The 19,613-nt window shown below is 43.2% G+C and overlaps 1 protein-coding gene and 1 long non-coding RNA gene across 2 annotated transcripts in view; one reads left to right on the top strand and one right to left on the bottom strand.

Annotated features, from left to right (window-relative positions):
* The window catches only part of LOC129698926 (protein mono-ADP-ribosyltransferase PARP12-like), a 56,230-nt gene extending 40,977 nt beyond the window's left edge, over positions 1-15,253 (top strand). Inside the window, exons 9-12 of the mRNA XM_055638379.1 lie at positions 603-699; positions 4,513-4,643; positions 13,383-13,534; positions 14,231-15,253. Coding sequence (XP_055494354.1) covers positions 603-699; positions 4,513-4,643; positions 13,383-13,534; positions 14,231-14,490 — 640 coding nt within the window. The 3' untranslated portion in view covers positions 14,491-15,253. The remainder of the gene's footprint in view (positions 1-602; positions 700-4,512; positions 4,644-13,382; positions 13,535-14,230) is intronic.
* On the bottom strand, positions 11,831-18,336 carry LOC129698927 (uncharacterized). Its single transcript, XR_008723748.1, has 3 exons — positions 17,037-18,336; positions 14,661-14,738; positions 11,831-12,621 (listed from the first exon to the last, which is right to left on the bottom strand). It is a non-coding gene; the product is annotated as an uncharacterized LOC129698927 (long non-coding RNA).
* Between the last annotated feature and the right edge of the window lie 1,277 nt (positions 18,337-19,613).

The raw sequence follows: 19,613 nt of genomic DNA, 5'->3' as shown, positions 1-19,613 counted from the left end.
TCTTGTTGTTCTTATGAATCTTGTAGAAGTTAGCATATGTTTGACATCACTGCATCTGTCATAAGCCAAACACCTGTCTGGCATATGGCGACATAGTAACATGTGGTGCTGTCTCTTTGAGCAAACATATCATGGACACAGTAATACCAGCAATAATAACCACTTGGTTACTGTAAATTATGTACAGTAGCACAAGCAGGAATGTGCTGAAGGCTGGGTAATCTGTTTTCTATTAAAGTGGATTGAAGAATAAATATTGGGCAATTACCTAAGGAGAATCCCTTGCTCAAGATATTGCCCAGTGGCCATTCTGTGCTCCTCTTTGGACACTCAAGCCTTAGTTTAACATCTCCAAACTTGCAGCTTTTACTTACTATCGCAATGGAGTGATTTGGCCCAGATTTATGTCTGGATTGCTCACATCTATTGATGACATTTGCATCATTTGGGGTAGAAGAAAAAGTTGAACAACAAAATAAATATAATTTGAAAACTGGTTGGGGATTTGGTAGTGAAGGAACAATGGGAGGAACTGAATGCCACTCCATATGCCATTTTATTACTGACTGTGATGTAGATACATAATGACTCTCTTTTGACAGCCAAGGAAAAGCAGGACATGAAAGTTTGGGCATCACTCAAGGAAAATCTCTTCCAGCACACTGGGATAAATCAGCACTGCCAGAAGTGAGCTATAAGGTAAAATCATTCAGCAAGCAGTGATGTCTTGAGAGAATTATGTGTAGCTAAAGGTATGCTGAGGGGTGGGTAAAGATACGAAGTAGGTATATCCCTTTCAATTTCTCGTTTTTTTTCTCTTTTTTCTCTTTTTTTTCCTTATCTCACTTCACTTCTTTGTTTTCTCCTTCAGGCTATACAGCCCCATGGGCTCTTTCTTTTCTATTTCTTCTCGAATTAATAATATCACTACTTTATATAACATTCTCTTTCTTTCTATTTCTTGCTTTTCTTACTCTTTTGTTTTACTATTAAATTTAAAATAAGAAGTTGTACACAAAATGTAATATGTTATTCATGTCTTATATTATTGTACACTACTTCTAATAAAAATATTAAAAAAAAAAAAAAAGTTGTATTCTGAAACTCGACTTATGTCGAATTCTTCAAGGATCTACTTTGATGGAAGTACCTGCTTAACGTAACTGAGCTGTTCCCTCTGAAAGTGTTGCTGATAATTTCAGATGATTACATCAGCAGCAGAGCCTTTCTTGATCTTTTTAAAAATCTGTGAAAGTTGTTGGAATGAATAGGCTGCTCTTCAATGAAACTTCTCAGTATCTTCTCATACTTCTTCATTGCTCATCCTAATGAAGTAGTAGATTCAAGGAACTAGCTGCTGGTTTACAAATAAATGCATAAAGTGCTCAGTAACTAGTGCAGTTTAGGCAGCACCTCTGGGGAACATAGGTTATGTGTCGGGTAGGGTAATCGCAGGATACAGGTCGGGGGGGGGGTCATAGATGGAACACTCAACTATGTGTTCTATAGTCTGCTCTTGCTTTCCCTCCCAGCAGACGGAACAAGGATAGAGTTCCCCTAGTCCTTGCCTTTCAGCCCATCAGCCTTGACATCCAATATCATCCTCAAACATTTCCATCACCTCCAACATGATCCCACCACCAGTCACATCTTCCCATACCCACCCATTTCTTCCAGAGACATTCCCTCTGCCATTCCTTGGTTTATCTATCCCTTCCACCCAAACCACACCTTCCCCAGGTACTTTACACTGCAACTATGGAGATATACAGTGGCTTGCAAAAGTATTCATACCCCTTAAACTTTTCCACATTTTGTCACGTTACAACCACAAACGTAAATGTATTTTATTGGGATTTTATGTGATAGACCAACACAAAGTGGTGCATCATTTTGAAGTGGAAGGAAAATGATACATGGTTTTCAAATTTTTTTACAAATAAAAAACTGAAAAGGATCTAAACATTTTTGGTTGCTAACCATTTTGAATCCGCTTCCCATACCGACCTTTCTGTCCTGGGGAAGGCCACATGCAATTTGGAGGAACAGCACCTCAGAGTTCACGACAAGCCTACAACCCATTGGAATGAAATCGGAATTCCCCGATTTTAGGTCATTATAAACTTGCCGTGTTCTCCTTCCTCGGCTCCCTATCGCCCCTGTTCCCCACCTCGACTTGCACATATTTCCAATTACAATTCACAACTCTTCTATCCCTTTGCATCACACCTTCTGTTTTTGTCAGCTCTAGCCTATGTCCAACCATCTCCCCATCAAAATCTCCCATCACTTTGATTATCAGTCAGGATTGGTTCTGCCCTTCCTCTCTTCCAGCATTCTTCCTTCCCCCCCCCCCCCCCCCCCCCCCCCCCCCCCTACAATCAGTCTGAAGAAGGGTCCTGACCCAACACGTCACCTATCCATGTACTCCAGAGATACTTCCTGACCCACTGAGTTACTTCAGGATTTGTGTCCTTTTGTTTATTAAGACAGCATATCTGAAATAGACTTATCAATGTAAGTTATAAGATTACCTGGTGCAGAAAATACTGAGACACGCAATTTACAGTATCTGTCAAGATAGGCCAAAACTCCCAGACATAACAAGAACATATCATATTCTCAATTTCCCAACAATGAAACCAGTTAATTTTATGATGTCAGTAAATAACTCGGGATATCTTAATCAACTAACTATTCTTGACTACTGTTGCGAGCAGAAATTTACAGCATTCTATAAGTAACAGCAATGTTTAGTCATCAGACTAAAGAGGAAATTCTTGTCCTATGACATGCTGCATTGGAGTTTTGAAAGCACCCAAGGGAGCAAATGAGGCTTCTGGTAAATAAAATCTAAATGGCAGCTGTTTACCAGTGTTTGATGATCATCATAACTAGGAACTTAAGAAATAAAAGCAGGAGGTCATTGGGGCCCTTGTGCTTGCTCCACCATTCTATAAGACAATGGCTGATCTTATATTTCGGTGCCACTATCTGCAACTAACCGCATATCACTTTATTCCTTAATATTCAAAAAACTAGCAATCTTAGCCTTGAATATACTCAACAACTAAGGCTCCTTGGGTAAAGAATTTCAAGAATTCACAATCTTTTGAATGGAGGTATTCTGTCTCGTAACATTCCTGAGCTGCCAACTTCTTATTTTTAGACTGATCCCTGTTTTTTTGGGGTTTTTTTAAATCCCAGCCAGGGAAATATCCAGGGAATACCTATCCTGTTGGAATTTTACAAGTTTCGGTGAAGTCACTTATTTTCCTTCTAAACTCAAGAGCATGTTGGGCCACAATAATAATGCTGGAAATACTCACCCATTCAAACAATGTGCAGAGAATTAATGTTTCAGTGACTTTTCATCAGCATGAGGAAAAGATAGAAAATCAGCAAGTGCCCAACCTACTTAATTTATCCCCCCCCCCCCTCCCCCTAAAATAGAGCAAACCCTCCCCGTTGGATTGCAACCTTGTCGTGGTCGGGGAGCTTGTGTGCCTCAATGACCGCTAGAACAAAGCCAGCGGGAGATTCGTCTCCTGTTAGGGTCTCCCATGCTGGACAGGTCGAAGGGTATTGGCGAGATGAAGAGCGATCCACTGGTCCTCCAGGTTGGAGGTTGAGCACAGGGCTAACAACCCTGTCTCGTAAAACAAATATGCTACGGAAACAGCAACTGAAGGAATCAACACTACTGAGTGGAAGAACTTTGTTGCTGCCCTACATGCCAGGAGGCATAATAGGCAGTAAGTAAGTAAGTAATAGAGCAAACCTCCCAATTTCAGGAATCAACCTTCTGAACTTTCAATGCACTCCATTTATCACAAGTATGTAGTTCTTTAGTATACCGGACCAATGCACAATCTTTCAGATGAGGTCTCGGCACTATATAATGGCAGTAAAATGCTTCTTTTGTTGTACTCAAATCATCTTGAAATCAAGGATAACATTACACTTTCCTTTCTAGATGTTTGTTGAACATGTAGAAAGTCATTGATACATATACAAGGACATCTAGGTCCTTCTGAATGCCAACATTTTTCAATTTTTATATTCCACATTTTCTGTTGAAAATATCCTGAGAAGTTCATCCATACAAGTCTGTAGTGATTTGTTTTGGAGGAGTTTAAGAGGTTTAGCAAAAGTGTTCCAATGTCTGAGCTACAAAAGTGCAAAAATCTTGAAGTAAAGCCCTGGTGGAGTTCTGGATAATTTGGAAATTTCCCAGAGCTGGCTTCCAGAACAAACAGGAGTACTGATATATACTTTATGCTGAATAAGGAAGTTCTTTATTTTGCGTACAGTGTAGTTACTTTAATTCTACAGCATGAGCATCTGAGCAGGCCAACACCACGATTCCATCAATGGCTAAATATTTACCTCGGACCAGGTTGTAATGGAAAGAACCTAGTTAGTTCCTGGCACTGTACGAATCTGGATGAATTAAGATGTTAGATTTATCAGATGCTCTGTGATTTTGACTGATAACTGTTTATTTTACAGCTGGTTCAAGTGCTTGAGTCTTCAGATGAATATAAACAAGTGCAATCCCTATTTCAGCGGACGATGAAGAAAAGTGTGATTCGGAAAATTGAACGAATTCAAAACCCAGCCCTTTGGGAAGTCTATGAATGGTATGCAAGATGAACATTTATTTTTTAATTATCTGTTTTAATTATATGCCCAGGTATATAGAAGGGATTTTTCTTTTCTGCGGATTGCTTGCTAATGTAGATAGTTATGATTTCTTGGATGCATGTCTCACCTTGACATTTGGTAGAACAGACCATTATTCTTGTTATTACTGTGATGATCCAATTCCTTCCCTTTCTGCTTTACTTATTTAAGCAATCTTTGAGACAAGCAGCATGTAATCATCAGCAAAGGCTACACCGACACACTGATGGCAGGGCAAACTCATGTGAAAGGTCTGGGCATGTGTGGGTGGAGCAGTCCCTTGACATCTGTGGGCAGGTGAAGCACTGACATTCTTGGGCTTGTTCTGGTGGTTCAATCTTAGCCTCGAAGAGTAGGCACTGCCGGTGTTGTGCATGTCCCTGTGGCTCAGTTTTCGCCTTGAGGGGGCACTGGTGGTCTCCAGCTTGTCCTGGTCTCAAAGAGAAGGCACAGGCGAATTTGGGCTTGTCCAGGCGACGCATCCTCACCTTGATGAGAAAGCACTGGTGGTCTCTAGCTGTTCCCAGCGGCTGTCTTGCATTCCATGCAGGACATACAATACAATACACAATACAATACAAATTTATTGTCATTTGAGCCCCAGTGAGACTCAAACGAAAGCCCCAGTGAGACTCAAACGAAATTTCGATGTCCAAGCCCCAAGCGGGCGATGATAAGTCCCACGGCCATTTTAGGCCGTGCGGGGCGATTTACGGCCTCGCTCCCAGTCTGAAAGTACAAGGTTGGAGCCCCCACGGGCGATGGTGAGTCCCACGGCCATGAAGCCGCGCCAGGTGATGTACGGTCCCGGTCCGGGTCGTTCCAACCCCGCGACACGGGCTGGAGAAGTCGCGTTGCGGGAGCTCCGGGAAGCGGTCTCTCCCTGTCCCAGTCCACCGGACCCGCGGCTGCATTGCTGGAGCCTCCGAGCCCCAGGAGTCGAGTCGCAGCAGCGAGTCACCACCGCTCCCCACGCTCCGGGGCCGGCCAGCCCCACGATGGTGAGTAGTCCGCAGCTCCGCAGTCTCCCGAGCCCCCAGGTCATTCAGGTTGGAGGCCGCTCCACGGTGCTAGGCCCCAGACAGGGAAGAGATTTTAAATAGTTTCCCCCTGCCCCCCCCCCGCCCCCCACATATCCACATTTAAAAACACTATTAAAAAACACCAAACACTACATTTAACTAGACAAGAAATTTAAAAAAACACAGACAGGCTGTAGGGGCCGCTGCAACGGGTGAGTCGCGCCGCCAATAGTCGCGCCGCCAATACCAATGCAGCCTCTCATAATCTATGGGCACGTGAGGGGCACTGGTGGCTTCGGGTTTTTCTCAGTGGCTCAGTCTTGTCCTTGAAAAGCAGATGCTGCTGGTTTTGGGCTTGTCTTGGCACCTCAGTCTTGCTCCAAGAGGAAGCGCTGGCAGTCCCAGGCTGGTCCCATTGGCTTAGTCTTGCCTTACATCTGCAAAGGGAAGCACAGCTAGTAGGGTGGTGTCCCACTTTCTCTCTCCACTTTCTCTTCCTGCTGGCTGCAACTGCCTTGGTTTTAAAGTATCAATGATAAGGATGAGAAGGAACAAGGTTGCAGATGACACTAAAATGGATGGTATTGTAGATAGCGAAGATGGTTGTCAAAAATTGCAACAAGATTTTTATTGGTTAGGCAGGTGGGCTGAGGAATGATTCATGGAGCTTAATACAGATAAGTGTGAGATGTTGCACGTTGGGAAGTTTAACCAGGGCAGGACCTACACAGTAAATGGCAGCGCTCTGGGTAGTGTTGTAGAGCAGAGTGATATAGGAATGCAGGTACATAGTTCTGTGAAAGTGGCATCACTGGTAGATAGGATGGTCAAGATGGCTTTCAGCACATTGGCCTTCATTAGTCAGGGTATCAAGTATAAATGTTAGGGGGTTATGTGACAGTTGTACATGACATTGTTTAGGCTACATTTGAAGTATTTTGTTCAGTTTTGGTCACACTGTTATAGGAAAGATGTTGTTAAGCTGGAAAGGGTCAGAGAAGATTTATGAGGGTATTGCCAGGACTCGAGGGCCTGAGCTATAGGGAGAGGTTGAACAGGCCAGGACTTTATTCCTTGAAGCGCAGGAGGATGAGAGATGATCTTATAATTCCTCATTCTCCTATTCATCATGAGGAATAGAAGGGGTAAATGCAGTCTTTTCCCAGAGTAGGGGAATCACGAACCAGAAGACATAGGTTTTAGGTGAGGGGAGAAGATTTATTAGGAACCTGAGGGGCAACTTTTATACATAAAGTATAGTAGGTATATGGAACCAGCTGCCAGAGAAGGTAGTTGAGGCAGGTATTATCACAACGTTTAAGACACATTTGGACAGGTACTTGGACAGGATGCGTTTAGAAGGATATGGGCCAAACGTCGGCAGGTGGGACTAGTGTAGGGTAGGCATATTGGTCGGCATGGGCAAGTTGGGCCGAAGGACCTGTTTCCACACTGTATGATTCTATGACTCTAAGGACTAGGGTTGATGAAGTGCAGGTGAGTTAAGCCAATCCTGACTAATTGGGTGCAGCTGTTGCTCCTCTGGCTGTGGCTTCAGCTCAGTCTGGAATGTTGTCCAAGGTGCTGATGTTTTCTGACAGGGAGGCGCTATCCGTGGTGCAGGTCTTCAGCTCCTCCTGGCCTGTCTGCCATTAACAGCGATCGGAATTGGATTTAGGGAGGATGTGTCATCACAGTGTTCAAATGATAATAGAAAAAATGTTCAAAAGTAATTAAGAAAATCAATATAATGCAAAAACAAAACAAAGCCGGATATGCTAGTGCAACCCTAGGCAGTTTGTTGTTCAGAGTTTAATTGAAGTTTGTGGTGCTCAATAACCTGTTGGTTGTTGTGAAGATGCTGTTGCTGAACCTGGAAGTTTTCAGACTCCTCTACTTTTGCAGTGGCAGGAATGAAATGAGATTGTGGCTGGGGTTGTGCAAGACCTGTCTGCCAGATAGCACCTGCCTGCCAGAAAACGCCAGGACCCTGGAGAGTGCTCGGGATTAAACTGAGTTCCTTCGTAATCTCATTCATACCTGGGCATTCGAGTTGTTAAACCAGGCTGTGAAGCAACCACTCAATGCGCTCTCTACCTGTACGTTCAAAAGAATATTCATTCACATACCGAATCTCCTCATTCTTCTGAGGAAGTAGAGGCATTGATGGAGTTTCTTTATGATTGCATCAATGTTCTGTGTCCAGGACAGATCTTTAGAGATATGTACACCCAAGGCCTTGAAATTGTTGACTCTCTCCACCACTGACCTGTTGATGAAGACAGGTTTGTGGATCCTCGGCCTTCCTCTACAAAAGTCAACAAACAGTTCCTTGGTTTTACTGATATTGAGAGCAAGTTTGTTGTTCTGGTACCATTCAATCAGATGATGATCTTCCTCTTATACTCGCACATCATTATTTGTAATTCGTCCAACAACAGTGGTGTCCTCAACGAATTTAAAGATGGAGTTGCAACTGTGTCCAGCTACAAAGTGATGGGTAAAGAGTGAGTGGAGCAGGAGGGTTGAGCACACAGCCTTGATGTCCTCCAGTGCTGATGTTTATCGAGAAGAAAGTGTTGTTGCCAATTCATACTCATTGTGTTCTGTTGATGAGGAAGTTAAGTCTCCAATTGCAAAGGGATGCGCAGAGATCCAGTTCCTGAGCTTGGTAACAATTTTTGAAGGGATGATAGTGTTATACGCCAAGCTGTAGTCTAGGAACAACAGCCTGATATATGAGTTTTATGGAGCTAGTTAGATCGCATTCCCGTTAATCTATTGTGGCGGTAGACAAATTGTAGTGGGTCCAGGTTTTTGCGAGGTGGAAGTTGATATAAGGTCATAAGTGATAAGAATAAAATTGGGCCATTCGGCCAATCAAGTCTCCTCCACCATTCAATCATGGCTGACCTATCTCCCTCCTAACCCCATTCTCCATTTTTAGTTACCTTCTGTTGTTCTTTGAAAGCTTCTCAATCCTCTGGTTTCCCTCTAATCTTTGCTATGTTATACACCATCTCTTTAATTTTATACTGTCCTTGACTTCCCTTGCCTCTTTCTCCCCCTGGAATCTTTCTTCCTCTTTGGAATGAAAATATCCTGCATCTTCTGGATTATTGCCAGGAATTCCTGCCATTTCCACCGTCACCCCTGCTAGTGACCCTTTCCAGTCAACTTTGGCCAGCTCCTCCCTCTGTAGTCCCCTTTGCTCAGTGGCAATACTGACACATCCAATTTGACTTTCTACCTCTCAAATTGCAGATTAATACTTATGTTGTGGTTGCTACCTCCTAATGGTTCCTTTACCTTGAGTTCCTTTATCAAATCCGGTTCATTACATAAAAATAAATCCAGAATTGCCTTTTTCCCAGGTAGATTCCACTACAGGTGCACAACCTTTTATCCGAAAGCCTTGGGACCAGACACTTTTCGTAATTCAGAATTTTTCGGCTTTCGGAATGGAAGATTTTTAACGTAGTGGTAGAGTGCTCGGCTCATATCCGTATATCCAAGGTCGCGAGTTTGCGCCTCGATCCCGGCAGTTACTCAATCGCGAGTTTGAATCTTCAATGGAGTTTTTTCTTGCAGAATAGGAGAGAATAGGGAGGGTTAGGCTGGGATCATTCTCTGCGAGATGATCTTAGTGCGGGAGACAAGTGTGGGAGAGGTGTACTGACTGTGTGGGCAGAACTTTGGAAGTGATTGCCCACCATTCTCAAAAGCCGCTGTGTCTCCCTGTCCCTGGGATAGCAGGGGGCGATCAAACAGCACAATACCCCTCTCCCCCTCCAACTCCAGAGGAACCCGCTCCCCGATGGGCCGTTACGGCGACAAGTGGTAGTTCGCCCACAGCCCGAGCTGCGGCCCCTCATCCGCAACCCGGGTTCCTCTGGAGTTGGAGCGGGGCTGGGCTAGAGTTGTTGCTGGCTGTGAGTCTCTGGGATCTCCGTGCTTGCAGTGGGCCTGGGGGTCGGTGTCCCGATGAGGGGGCGCAGCTCGGGCTGTGGGCGAACTGCCACTTGTCACCGTAGCGGCCCATCGGGGAGCGGCTTCTGGTGGTCCTGACGTCTCTCAGCTCCTGTCCAGGGGGACGGCCGGAGACGTCAGGACCAACAAGAACCCGCTCCCCGATGCGCCGCTACAGCGACAAGTGGCAGTTCGCCCACAACTCGAGCTGCGCCCCCCTCATCCGCAACCCGGGTTCCTCTGGAGTTGGAGCGGGGCTGGGCTAGAGTTGCTGCTGGCTGTGAGTCTCTTGGATCTCCGTGCTTGCAGTCGGTGTCCCGTTGGTCCTGACGTCTCCGGTCACCCCCTAGAATGGAGCTGAGACTGGGAACTGTACCGCCCTTACCCCCTCCCTCTGCAACTGCAAACAACCCCACAGTTCCCAGTCTCAGCTCCTGTACAGGGGGGTGGCCGGAGACGTCACAGCCCGAGCTGCGCCCCCTCATCCACAACCTCAAGACCAAGACGCACCTTTCACACCATCAGCTTCGGTCCCTACGGGGAGCGTGTTCCTCTATAGTTGGAACGGGGCTGGGCTGCTGCTGGCTGTGGGTCTCTGGGATCTCCGTGCTTGCAGTGGGCCTGGGGGCCGGTGTACCGTTGGTCCTGACGTCTCCGGTGACTGGCACTGGCTGCGACGTGAAGACAGTGCAAAGCCCCCGCGCCGGTGCAATGGGCGGGGAGCTGGAGAGAGGAGGGAAGGGGTCACACACATGGCCGGGAAGCAGAGGGGTGTAGGTGGGGTGAAACTGAAGGGAGCGACAATTTGCTGCTACCTGCCCGCTGAGTTAAAAAGGTCCCACGCAAGACTCACGATACACTGTGTATCGTGTCTACCGTGGGAACTTTTTTTAACTCAACGGGCAGGCAGCAGCAGATTGTCAATTATTAACCCTCCCGCGCAATATACCCTCACCTTCTCTTTTATGAATGGGGATTTAGTTCCCCTTTCTTCGAGGACCGACCGGAGGTTCCGCTGTCACCTCTGCGGGCCGCCCTCGGTGAACGTTTTTTCAAGGACCTTTTTTCAAGGACCGAAAAAATGTCCGGTATTCAGAGCTTTTCGTTATTTGGAACTTCGGATAAAAGGTTGTGCACCTGTACAAGCTACTCTAAGAATCCACTCTACAATAGTCAATAGTCAGATTCATTCGTCACATACACAATAAAATGAAGTGAAATAAACTTGCCAACAGCGGTACCATAAAAAAGAACACACAATACACAATAAATATTTAACACAAACATCCACCACAGCATTCATCACTTTGGTGGAAGGCACAATGTTTAGTCAGTCCTCCTCCATTTTCCCCCGTGGTCGGGACCACAAACCTCCGCAGTCACCGCTGCGGGCGGCCAGATGTGCAGGCAAGGTAAGTCCCGAATCGGTGCTTCCCTACTGGAGACCGCGGCTTCAAGATGGTGTAGGCTGGTGGTCGAAGTCCGCGCTGCGGTTAGTAGCACCGCATACTGCGGCGTCAAAAGATGTTGTAGGCTGTGGGCCGGTGGTCAGAGCTCTTCTCCAGGGATCTCGCTCTGGATGGTAAGTCCCCACTGCGCCTGTGGTTAGAAGCACCGCAGACCGTGGCTTCAAGCTGATGTAGGCCGGCGGTCGGAGCTCTTCTCCTCAGGGGTCCCCAATGAGGGATCACAGGCTCCGGATGCCGCGCCAGCTGGAAGCTCGCCCGCTCCGCGATGAAAAAGTCCACGCTGGGCCCGTCTTTGGGAAAGGCCGCACCGATCCTTGTGTTAGACCGCGAGGGAGGCGACATGGAAAAAGTCACCTTTCTGTGGAGGAGGTGACCGAAAGCGGTTTCCCCCGTACCCCCTCTCACCACCCCCCCACACAAGACACACCGAGAGACATTAAAACACACATTTGGACATACTAAAAAACCCACAAAAGTAGAAAATGACTAACACGCTGCTGGCAGGGCAGCCGTCTCGAAGCGCCCACACCAACTACAAATTCCCTTTCTTGGGGTCCAGTATCAACCTGATTTTCCAAGTCTACCTGCATATTGAAATCTCCCATGACCACTGTAACATTGCCTTTTTTACATGACAATTTTATCTACTGATGTAACTTGTACCATATATCCTGGCTGCTGTTTGGGGCCTGTAACTAACTCTCATTAGTGTCTTTTTACCCTTATAATTTCTCAGCTCTATCCACAATGACTCTACATCTTCTGATCCTATGTCACCTCTCCTAAAGACTGAAATTCATTCCTAACCACACCAGAGCTGTCCACCTTTCTGTCTTTCCGATAGAACGTATAACCCTGAATATTCGGCTCCCAGCTCTGATCTCTTGCAGCCACATCTACCCAATGCCTACATCATACCTGCCAATTTCCAACTGTGCTACAAGCTCATCAACTTTGTTCCTAATGCTACGTGCATTCAAATATAATATCTTCAATTCGGTGTTGACCTCCCCTCTCAACCATCCCAATTTTACCCGACCTGACTCTCTTCTCCCTTTTTAAACTTTCTGTCCTGTTATTTCTGGAGACACCCGTGACCTTTCCTGCACTTTCTTTTCTGTTAACTCCACGCATACGTTTCCATCATATGAGCCATAACCAACTTCTTAAAGCACTTATCATCATAGACGATAGTGCCACTGGTCAATTGTCATTGAGACATGTCACCTTACTCTTTTTGAGCACCGGTATTATTGATGTCCTTTTAAAGTAGGTGGGAACCTCAAACCTCAGTACTGAGAGGTTGCCGATGTCCACAAAAAACTCCAGCCAATTTTCTACACAGATGTTGAGAATGAGACCAGGTACACCATCAGGTCCAGATGTTTTCCAAGGGTTCACCCTCCTGAAGAATCTTCCACAGCTGCTGAACATCTGTATTGTCCTCCAGTCAATAAAATGCTGATGCTGGAAATCTAAAATAGAAACAGAAAATGCTGCAAAAACTCAGCAGATGTGGAAAAAGTGTTAACATTTCAAGTTGAGGGCAACTCGTCAGATCTGGAATAGAAAGTTGGAGAGGGATTAAGGGCAGGAGAAAGCATAGGTAGGACAAAGGGAGCGTACAGAGCTGTGGAAATGCTGAGCAGATTAAGCCAGGCATGTAGAGACATAAACTGAATATTACAGAAATAACCTAAAGCCGAACTAGACAATTTTGATACAAAAAAGTGAAAGCAAGTTACCTGAAGCAGAAAGCTTTTCTGTGACTACTCCCATTAATTGATCAACCAGCCAACATCATTTTACTTTTCTGTTTCCCAGTCCTGACAAAATATCTTTGCCCTAAAACATCTAATCTGGTTTTGTTTCCACATGTACTGCCTGACCTGCAGTGTTTCCAGCATTTTCTGTTTTTGTGTAAGGGCTTCAAGTCAAGTCAAGTTTATTTGTCACATACACATACGAGATGTGCAGTGAAATGAAAGTGGCAATGCTCGCGGACTTTTGTGCCAAAGACAAACAACCAAACAACCAAACAAACTAAAAACACAATCATAACACACATATTCTTTTACATAATAAATAATGGAAGGAAAACCGTTCAGTAGGGTTAGTCCCTGGTCAGTACCTATAAATAAGTGGTCTGTGAAGCACAGTTGGAATTTGTGTACATTTCTGGATGCATTGTCAATGCAGCAAAGCCACAATCATTGTGCTTGTATTTCCGAAACAGGCAGATGGATCAGATGAAAAAGAACAATAATGGCAAAGATGTGGTTGAGAAACAGCTTTTCCACGGCACAAACCCCTCAATTATTGATGCAATCTGCCAACAGAACTTTGATTGGAGGATCTGTGGAACTCATGGAACTTCTTACGGAAAAGGTATAAGTATATTTCCTGAATAGCTATTTTTGCACCTTTTGGTATTCCGATTTGAATGAACTATCACAGCGAGGTACCTGTAGTTCAGTACATAGCATTCACATCTCGGGTGTAGTAGGTTATGAAGTTCAATTTCTACTCAAGAGAATGAGAACAAAAATCTGACACTTTAGCAGAGTAACTACTGAAGGAGTTCTACATAAATAATCCCATCAAGAACCTTGAAAGAAATAGATGAAAAGGGAGAAGTGTTACTCGCTCATATCCTGACCAATATTTATCCATCAGTTCATTTCACAAAAACATATCTTCTGTTTATCTCAATTATGTATGTAAGACCATTCTGTGTCCAAATTGGTTACTCCATTTTCTACACTAGTAAAAAATGTCACGGGTATGATCCTGACCTCGGATGCTGTCAGTGTTCTCCCTGTGACCACGTGGGTTTCCTCCGGGTCCTCCCACATCCCAAAGATGTGCGGGTTTATAGGTTAATTAGCCTCTGGAATGTTTAGCAAGTTGATGAAAAAGTGGGATACATAACTGGTGTGAATGGATGATTGATGGTTGGCGTGGACTCGATGCACACAGTGCCTGGTTCCATGCTGTAACTCCAACTTAAACATATTTAAAATGTACTATTGGCTACACTGTAATTTGGCTTATTAAATGCAAGGTCTTTCTTTTTCTCTTTAGGGAGTTACTTTGCCAGGGATTCATCATATTCCCATAATTACTGCCAAACTGGGAAAACCATCATGACCATGTTTGTTGCTCGCGTTTTGGTGGGGGAGTTTGTGAGAGGAAGCTCATCTTATCTTCGACCACCCTTAAGAGATGGAACAAAAAACAACTTCTATAATAGTTGTGTTGACAATGTCTCCAACCCTTCCATATTCGTCATATTTGAGAAGCACCAAATCTATCCTGAGTACCTTATAGAATATAAATGTTAAACAAAGTAGAGGCTTGGAAGTGCTAAAGCATACAAAAGCGTAACCTGTTTTAAAATTATTTCTTATTACCTTTTTCATATTAATCAGAATGTTCAAATAATTCTCCATGGTTAGTTTTAATGATTAGACTGCTAAAGTGGATTATCAATGTTAACATTAAATCTACTAACCTCGACATTTTTTTTCTGCGACTCGCATCTATTGGTGGATTGGAAGATCAGAATAAGGCGCTGAATTTAGAGACTTTGCTGAAGGCAAATGGGAGAATATGACATTGTGATATTTTAACACATTGTTAGAATATGCTATAATTGGCCTTGTGAACATGGTATACAGCAAACAAAGTTGACCACTCTTCCTTTTCTCACCAGCATGTAATGGGTGGGAGTTATTTGGGATGCACAGTGGTGCAGTAGGTTCCAGAGTTTGCATTCTCCAAGTGTGGGTTTCTTCCAGGTACTCTAATTTCCTCTCATGTCCAAAAAACATGGTGGTAGATCAATAGACTACTGTATATTATTCCTTGGTGTTAGTAAATGGCACAATGATAATAAGGGGAAGTTGCTAGAGAGAATAAATTGCAATCAATAGGGAATGGGTCTACTGGCATTTTATCCACTGGGAGCTGGCATGGGCTGAATGGCTCCTTTTTTTTTGTCAAAAGCAGTAAGTAAAGATGCTGGATGTATTGGTAAGGGCAGGAGTTGGGTAAAATAAAACACAGAAAGAGGAATGAGTGATTCAGCCCCTTTAATCTATTCCACTAATCAAGTTCACTTGAACTTGACTTGATCTACACTTCCATACCATTGCCCACCTTTGCTCCATGTGCATGAGATTCTGAGCCCATCAGTTTATGTGGCCAATTATTATTTATAATAATTTATCTTATAGTCAACTTATGTTGACACCAATATCTTCTGAAGAATGAAGAAAGCTAGTCAGAATAGAAGTGAATGGGAGACAACATATTTTGTGAAATATGTGAATAATAACATGTGCATGGGTGTTAGCAGCTTTATTTCCATATTGTATTGAAAATATAAATCTTACAGGTTTTGCACTAAAATTGATGGCCGGGTAGCTTATTTTCCAGCCTACTGATGTAGATGGCATAGCACATGGTCTGAATGACAATAACTAGAGCCTTTAAGGTGATAAAACATTCCAAGATGCTACACAAGAGCGCGATCAAACAAGTGGGTGAGAACTGGAGGATCACATGAATTCATTTCAAAACGAAAAGGAAAGAAAATATTTCATTAAAAGCAAAATAGCTAAAGAAAGCTTAAAGAAAAGTCATTCCTCTTTCTGGACTTTGATGTGCTTAGGACAGTGCAATGAGGAAGGAAAATGTTTTAAAGAACAACTGTGCATTGATTTTATTCAATAAACTGTTGTTTTAAAAAAAATCAAGTGCTTCTGAAAGGCCTGTTTCTCAGCCGGAGGGCTTAAAGCTTGTGTTTAACTGACGGGTCACGTGTTTTGTAACTACGGATAATGCAATATTAAAAACAGCCACCAAATGTGGCATGTGGGCATTAGCGATTGCGAGGAGCAGCTTGTCTCATCAGTGATTATTTAGAACATGCATGAATAAGCTTTTTGGACAAAAGGTAAATGTCATATTCTCCATGGGAGTCCTGGCTTTCAGTGTACCTGTACATCATTTGACTCCTTTCCCCCTTGTGTACTTATCTAAATCCCTCTAAATCAATCTGCATCATTATTTAATTTCCATCAAGGATTTTTCCACCTTATTAGATTTACTTATAAAAATCTTATATGTATGACACTTAACTTTTAAAATCCCCCATATAGTGTGTAGTTTATTAAACTGCTACATATTACATATTTTGTTAGGCAACATTCAGGAATTAGCTGATAAACAGCAAGTAACATCTGTGATACAAACTACCATACAAAGATACAATGACCATTTCCAATAGGAGAGTGTCCAACCACCTACCCTTGTCAGGAGTCATTTATCACTACAGTAGTTCATTTGAGTAATATACTAGGCCCAGTGATCTTCCATTATGGGGTCAGATGTGGAGATATTGGATGATAGTATAATGTTCAATTCCATGCACGTCTGTTTAGAAAATTAAACCATTGATTGGGTACAATAAGACCTGTACAATCTTCAACATAGTCTGATGTGGAAATCAACATTTTCCTCCACTGAAGTATAAGGCATAGTGTAGGTGTTAGACATACAGGCTCACTATCCCTTTAAGACGTATAGACGTAAAGCCGTATGCCTGTGGTTGGAATTCAAATCAACTGATTGGTATTTCAAAACAAAAATTATCGCTGTGATTCTCAAAGGTAGACAAAAATGCTGGAGAAACTCAGCGGGTGAGTCAGCATCCATGGAGCGAAGGAAATAGGCGACGTTTCAGGTCGAGACCCTTCTTCAGACGCTGTGATTCTCAAGGTCACTTATTAATTCTCAATTTTAGCAGCCGTTTTCCAATACAGCTTAATGCAGTACGTTCAACTGTACTTTTAGCTTTTCCAATAAAGCCCAATACAGTACTTACGATTCCCTGTGTTGGCTTTGAAGTTTCTAATCTTCATTATTCAGCTTAGCGCAGGTGACGACCTTGTCCAATTGATCGAGCATTACTGCGTCAGGCTTGTGAAATGAAACAATCCTTTTTTTCCCACATTTCACAAGCTCCGGTTTCACTCACAGAGACAAGTTCTCACTTAAATGTAATGGATATTTCAACCTTTTCCAATGTCCAACTTTCCGTTGCCATTACTACACGGGTAAGTGGGAGTGATCTTACACAGATGAAAAGAACGGATCTTCCAGTCGTTATTTCCAACAATTGCTTCTTTATTGAAGTAATTGTACAGACAAAAAGATGAACATTCCAGATCCTCTTTATTCTTATACAAATTGTAGCTTTCCGTTCTTACTATCTGGTGAGAACAGTGTTCTCTCCAACTCCTGTTCCTGGTCTGATCTGGCTCCTCCCTGTCCAACTCTGATATATGTAACGCCCATCTGTGTATCAAATACCCGCCCCCAAGTGTTCAAAATAATACTACTAGAAATATCTAGACACAATAATATAATATGCCAACAGTAACTAGCCTGATTATGAATGGCTCCAACAAAATAAGTAAATAACCAAACCACATAAATAAATAAGAACATTACACAAGGATGCAGCCAGTACAGCTGCTGCCTCACAGCAGTAGTGACCCAGATTAAATACTAACCTCTGCATTGTCTCTGTGGTGTGTACATGTTCTCCCTGTGACCACACGGGTTTTCTTCAACTGTTCTGGTTTCCTCCCACATCCCAGATGTGTGGGTTAGTCTGTTAATAGGCAATCATAAATTGCCCCAAGACTAGAATCTAGGCAATTAATGAGAATGTGGGGATAATAAAATGGGAGCACATAAGATTATTGCGAAGGGATTCTTGATGGGCTGATGCATCTAGTTCTGTGCCTTATGACTATAACAATTCAAAAGAGGAATATACCTTCCCCTTGCTTTATTATCAGTAGCCCTATAATTTCTATTCAAATTGATGAGTTCAAGAATCCTACACTTGGTCTAACCTGGTGGAAGATCTGAGACCTGACACTCCTGTGTAAGAGCCAAACTCAGATTTTACACAAGGAGTTCAGTAATAGAAATTCAACGTTCTAAACCTGCCAGTAAGTTTGGGATTTTCACAAGTGAATACATAAGCACGGAAGTCTTGGACTTGTTCCCATTTGAACATAAATGATGGACCAGAGTAATAATGATGAGCCACAATGTGTTCTGTTGCAAGAAATGACATATAAATGTGCGGCAGCAAAGAAATTTGAGTGCAGCTCATTTGTGTTCATAACATTCGTCAACCTGAGTTTGCTCATGCTTCATTGCTTTATAGCCAGAAAGCACATATCTTTGGCCTCAAATGTATGGGAAATTGCACCCAGGAGAATTACATGTTAAATGATGCAATGTCAGAAGAGGGAGCAATAGTAAAACATTTCAAAATATTCCTCCTTCATTTCTAATTTGCTCCCACTTTACCTGAAACAAAAATATTAATACTACTTATGATTTGATCCAAACAGTAGCCTGGATATAGGATGCAAGTTGAATCAGGAGTTAAAATTGGCATGTTGTAAAGGTAATGCTACGGTTATGGGAGATTTCAACATGCAGGTAGACTGGGAAAATCAGGTTGGTACTGGAACCCAAGAAAGGGAGTTTGTGGAGTGCCTCCGTGTTGGATTCTTAGAGCAGCTTGTATAGGGAGAAAGCAATTCTGGATTTAGTGTTGTGTAATGAACCGGATTTGATAAGGGAACTTGAGGTTAAGGAGCCATTAGGAGGTAGTGACCATAATATGGTATGTTTTAATCTACAATTGAGGGAGAAGGGTAAATCGGAAATGTCAGTGTTACAGTTGACCAAAGGGTACGATGGAGCCATGAGGGAGGAGCTGGCCAAAGTTGACTGGAAAGATAACCTGGCAGGGATGACAGTGGAACAACAATGGCAGGTATTTCCAGGAATAATACAGCAGGTGCAGGATCAGTTCATTCCAAAGAGGTAGAAAGATTCCAAGGGGAGTAAGGGGCGACCGTGGCTGACAAGGGACGTCAGGGGCAGTATAAAAATAAAAGAGAAGTACAATGTAGCAAAGATGAGAGGGAAGTAAAAGGATTGAGTAATGTTTAAAGAGCAACAGAAGATAACTAAAAAGGAAATACGGGGAGAAAAGATGAGGTACGAAGGTAAGCTAGCCAAGAATATAAAGGAGGATAGTGAAAGCTTCTTTATGTATGTGAAGAGGAATAATTAGTTAAGACCAAAGTTGGACCCTTGAAGACTGAAAAGGGTGAATTATAATGGGGAACAAGGAAATGACAGATGAGTTGAACAGGTAGCCTCCCTTTGATCTGGTATTTTGTTGGTTCATGTGCTTGATCAATGGTGTTTTTCAACATTAATGTTTTATTGTTATTAATGTTTAGTGTTTTCTGAGTCATTTGTAACTGTCACTATGTCATGTTGTTACTTGTGGGCGGAGCACCATGGCAAATTCCTTGTATGTGAATACTTGGCCAATAACCTTACTTACTTTGGATCCATCTTC

This window comes from Leucoraja erinacea, chromosome 7 (assembly GCF_028641065.1).
Source record: "Leucoraja erinacea ecotype New England chromosome 7, Leri_hhj_1, whole genome shotgun sequence".
Taxonomy (NCBI): Eukaryota; Metazoa; Chordata; class Chondrichthyes; order Rajiformes; family Rajidae; genus Leucoraja; species Leucoraja erinaceus.
Note: the sequence above shows the minus strand (reverse complement) of the source record. Positions and strands in the feature narration are given on the sequence as shown.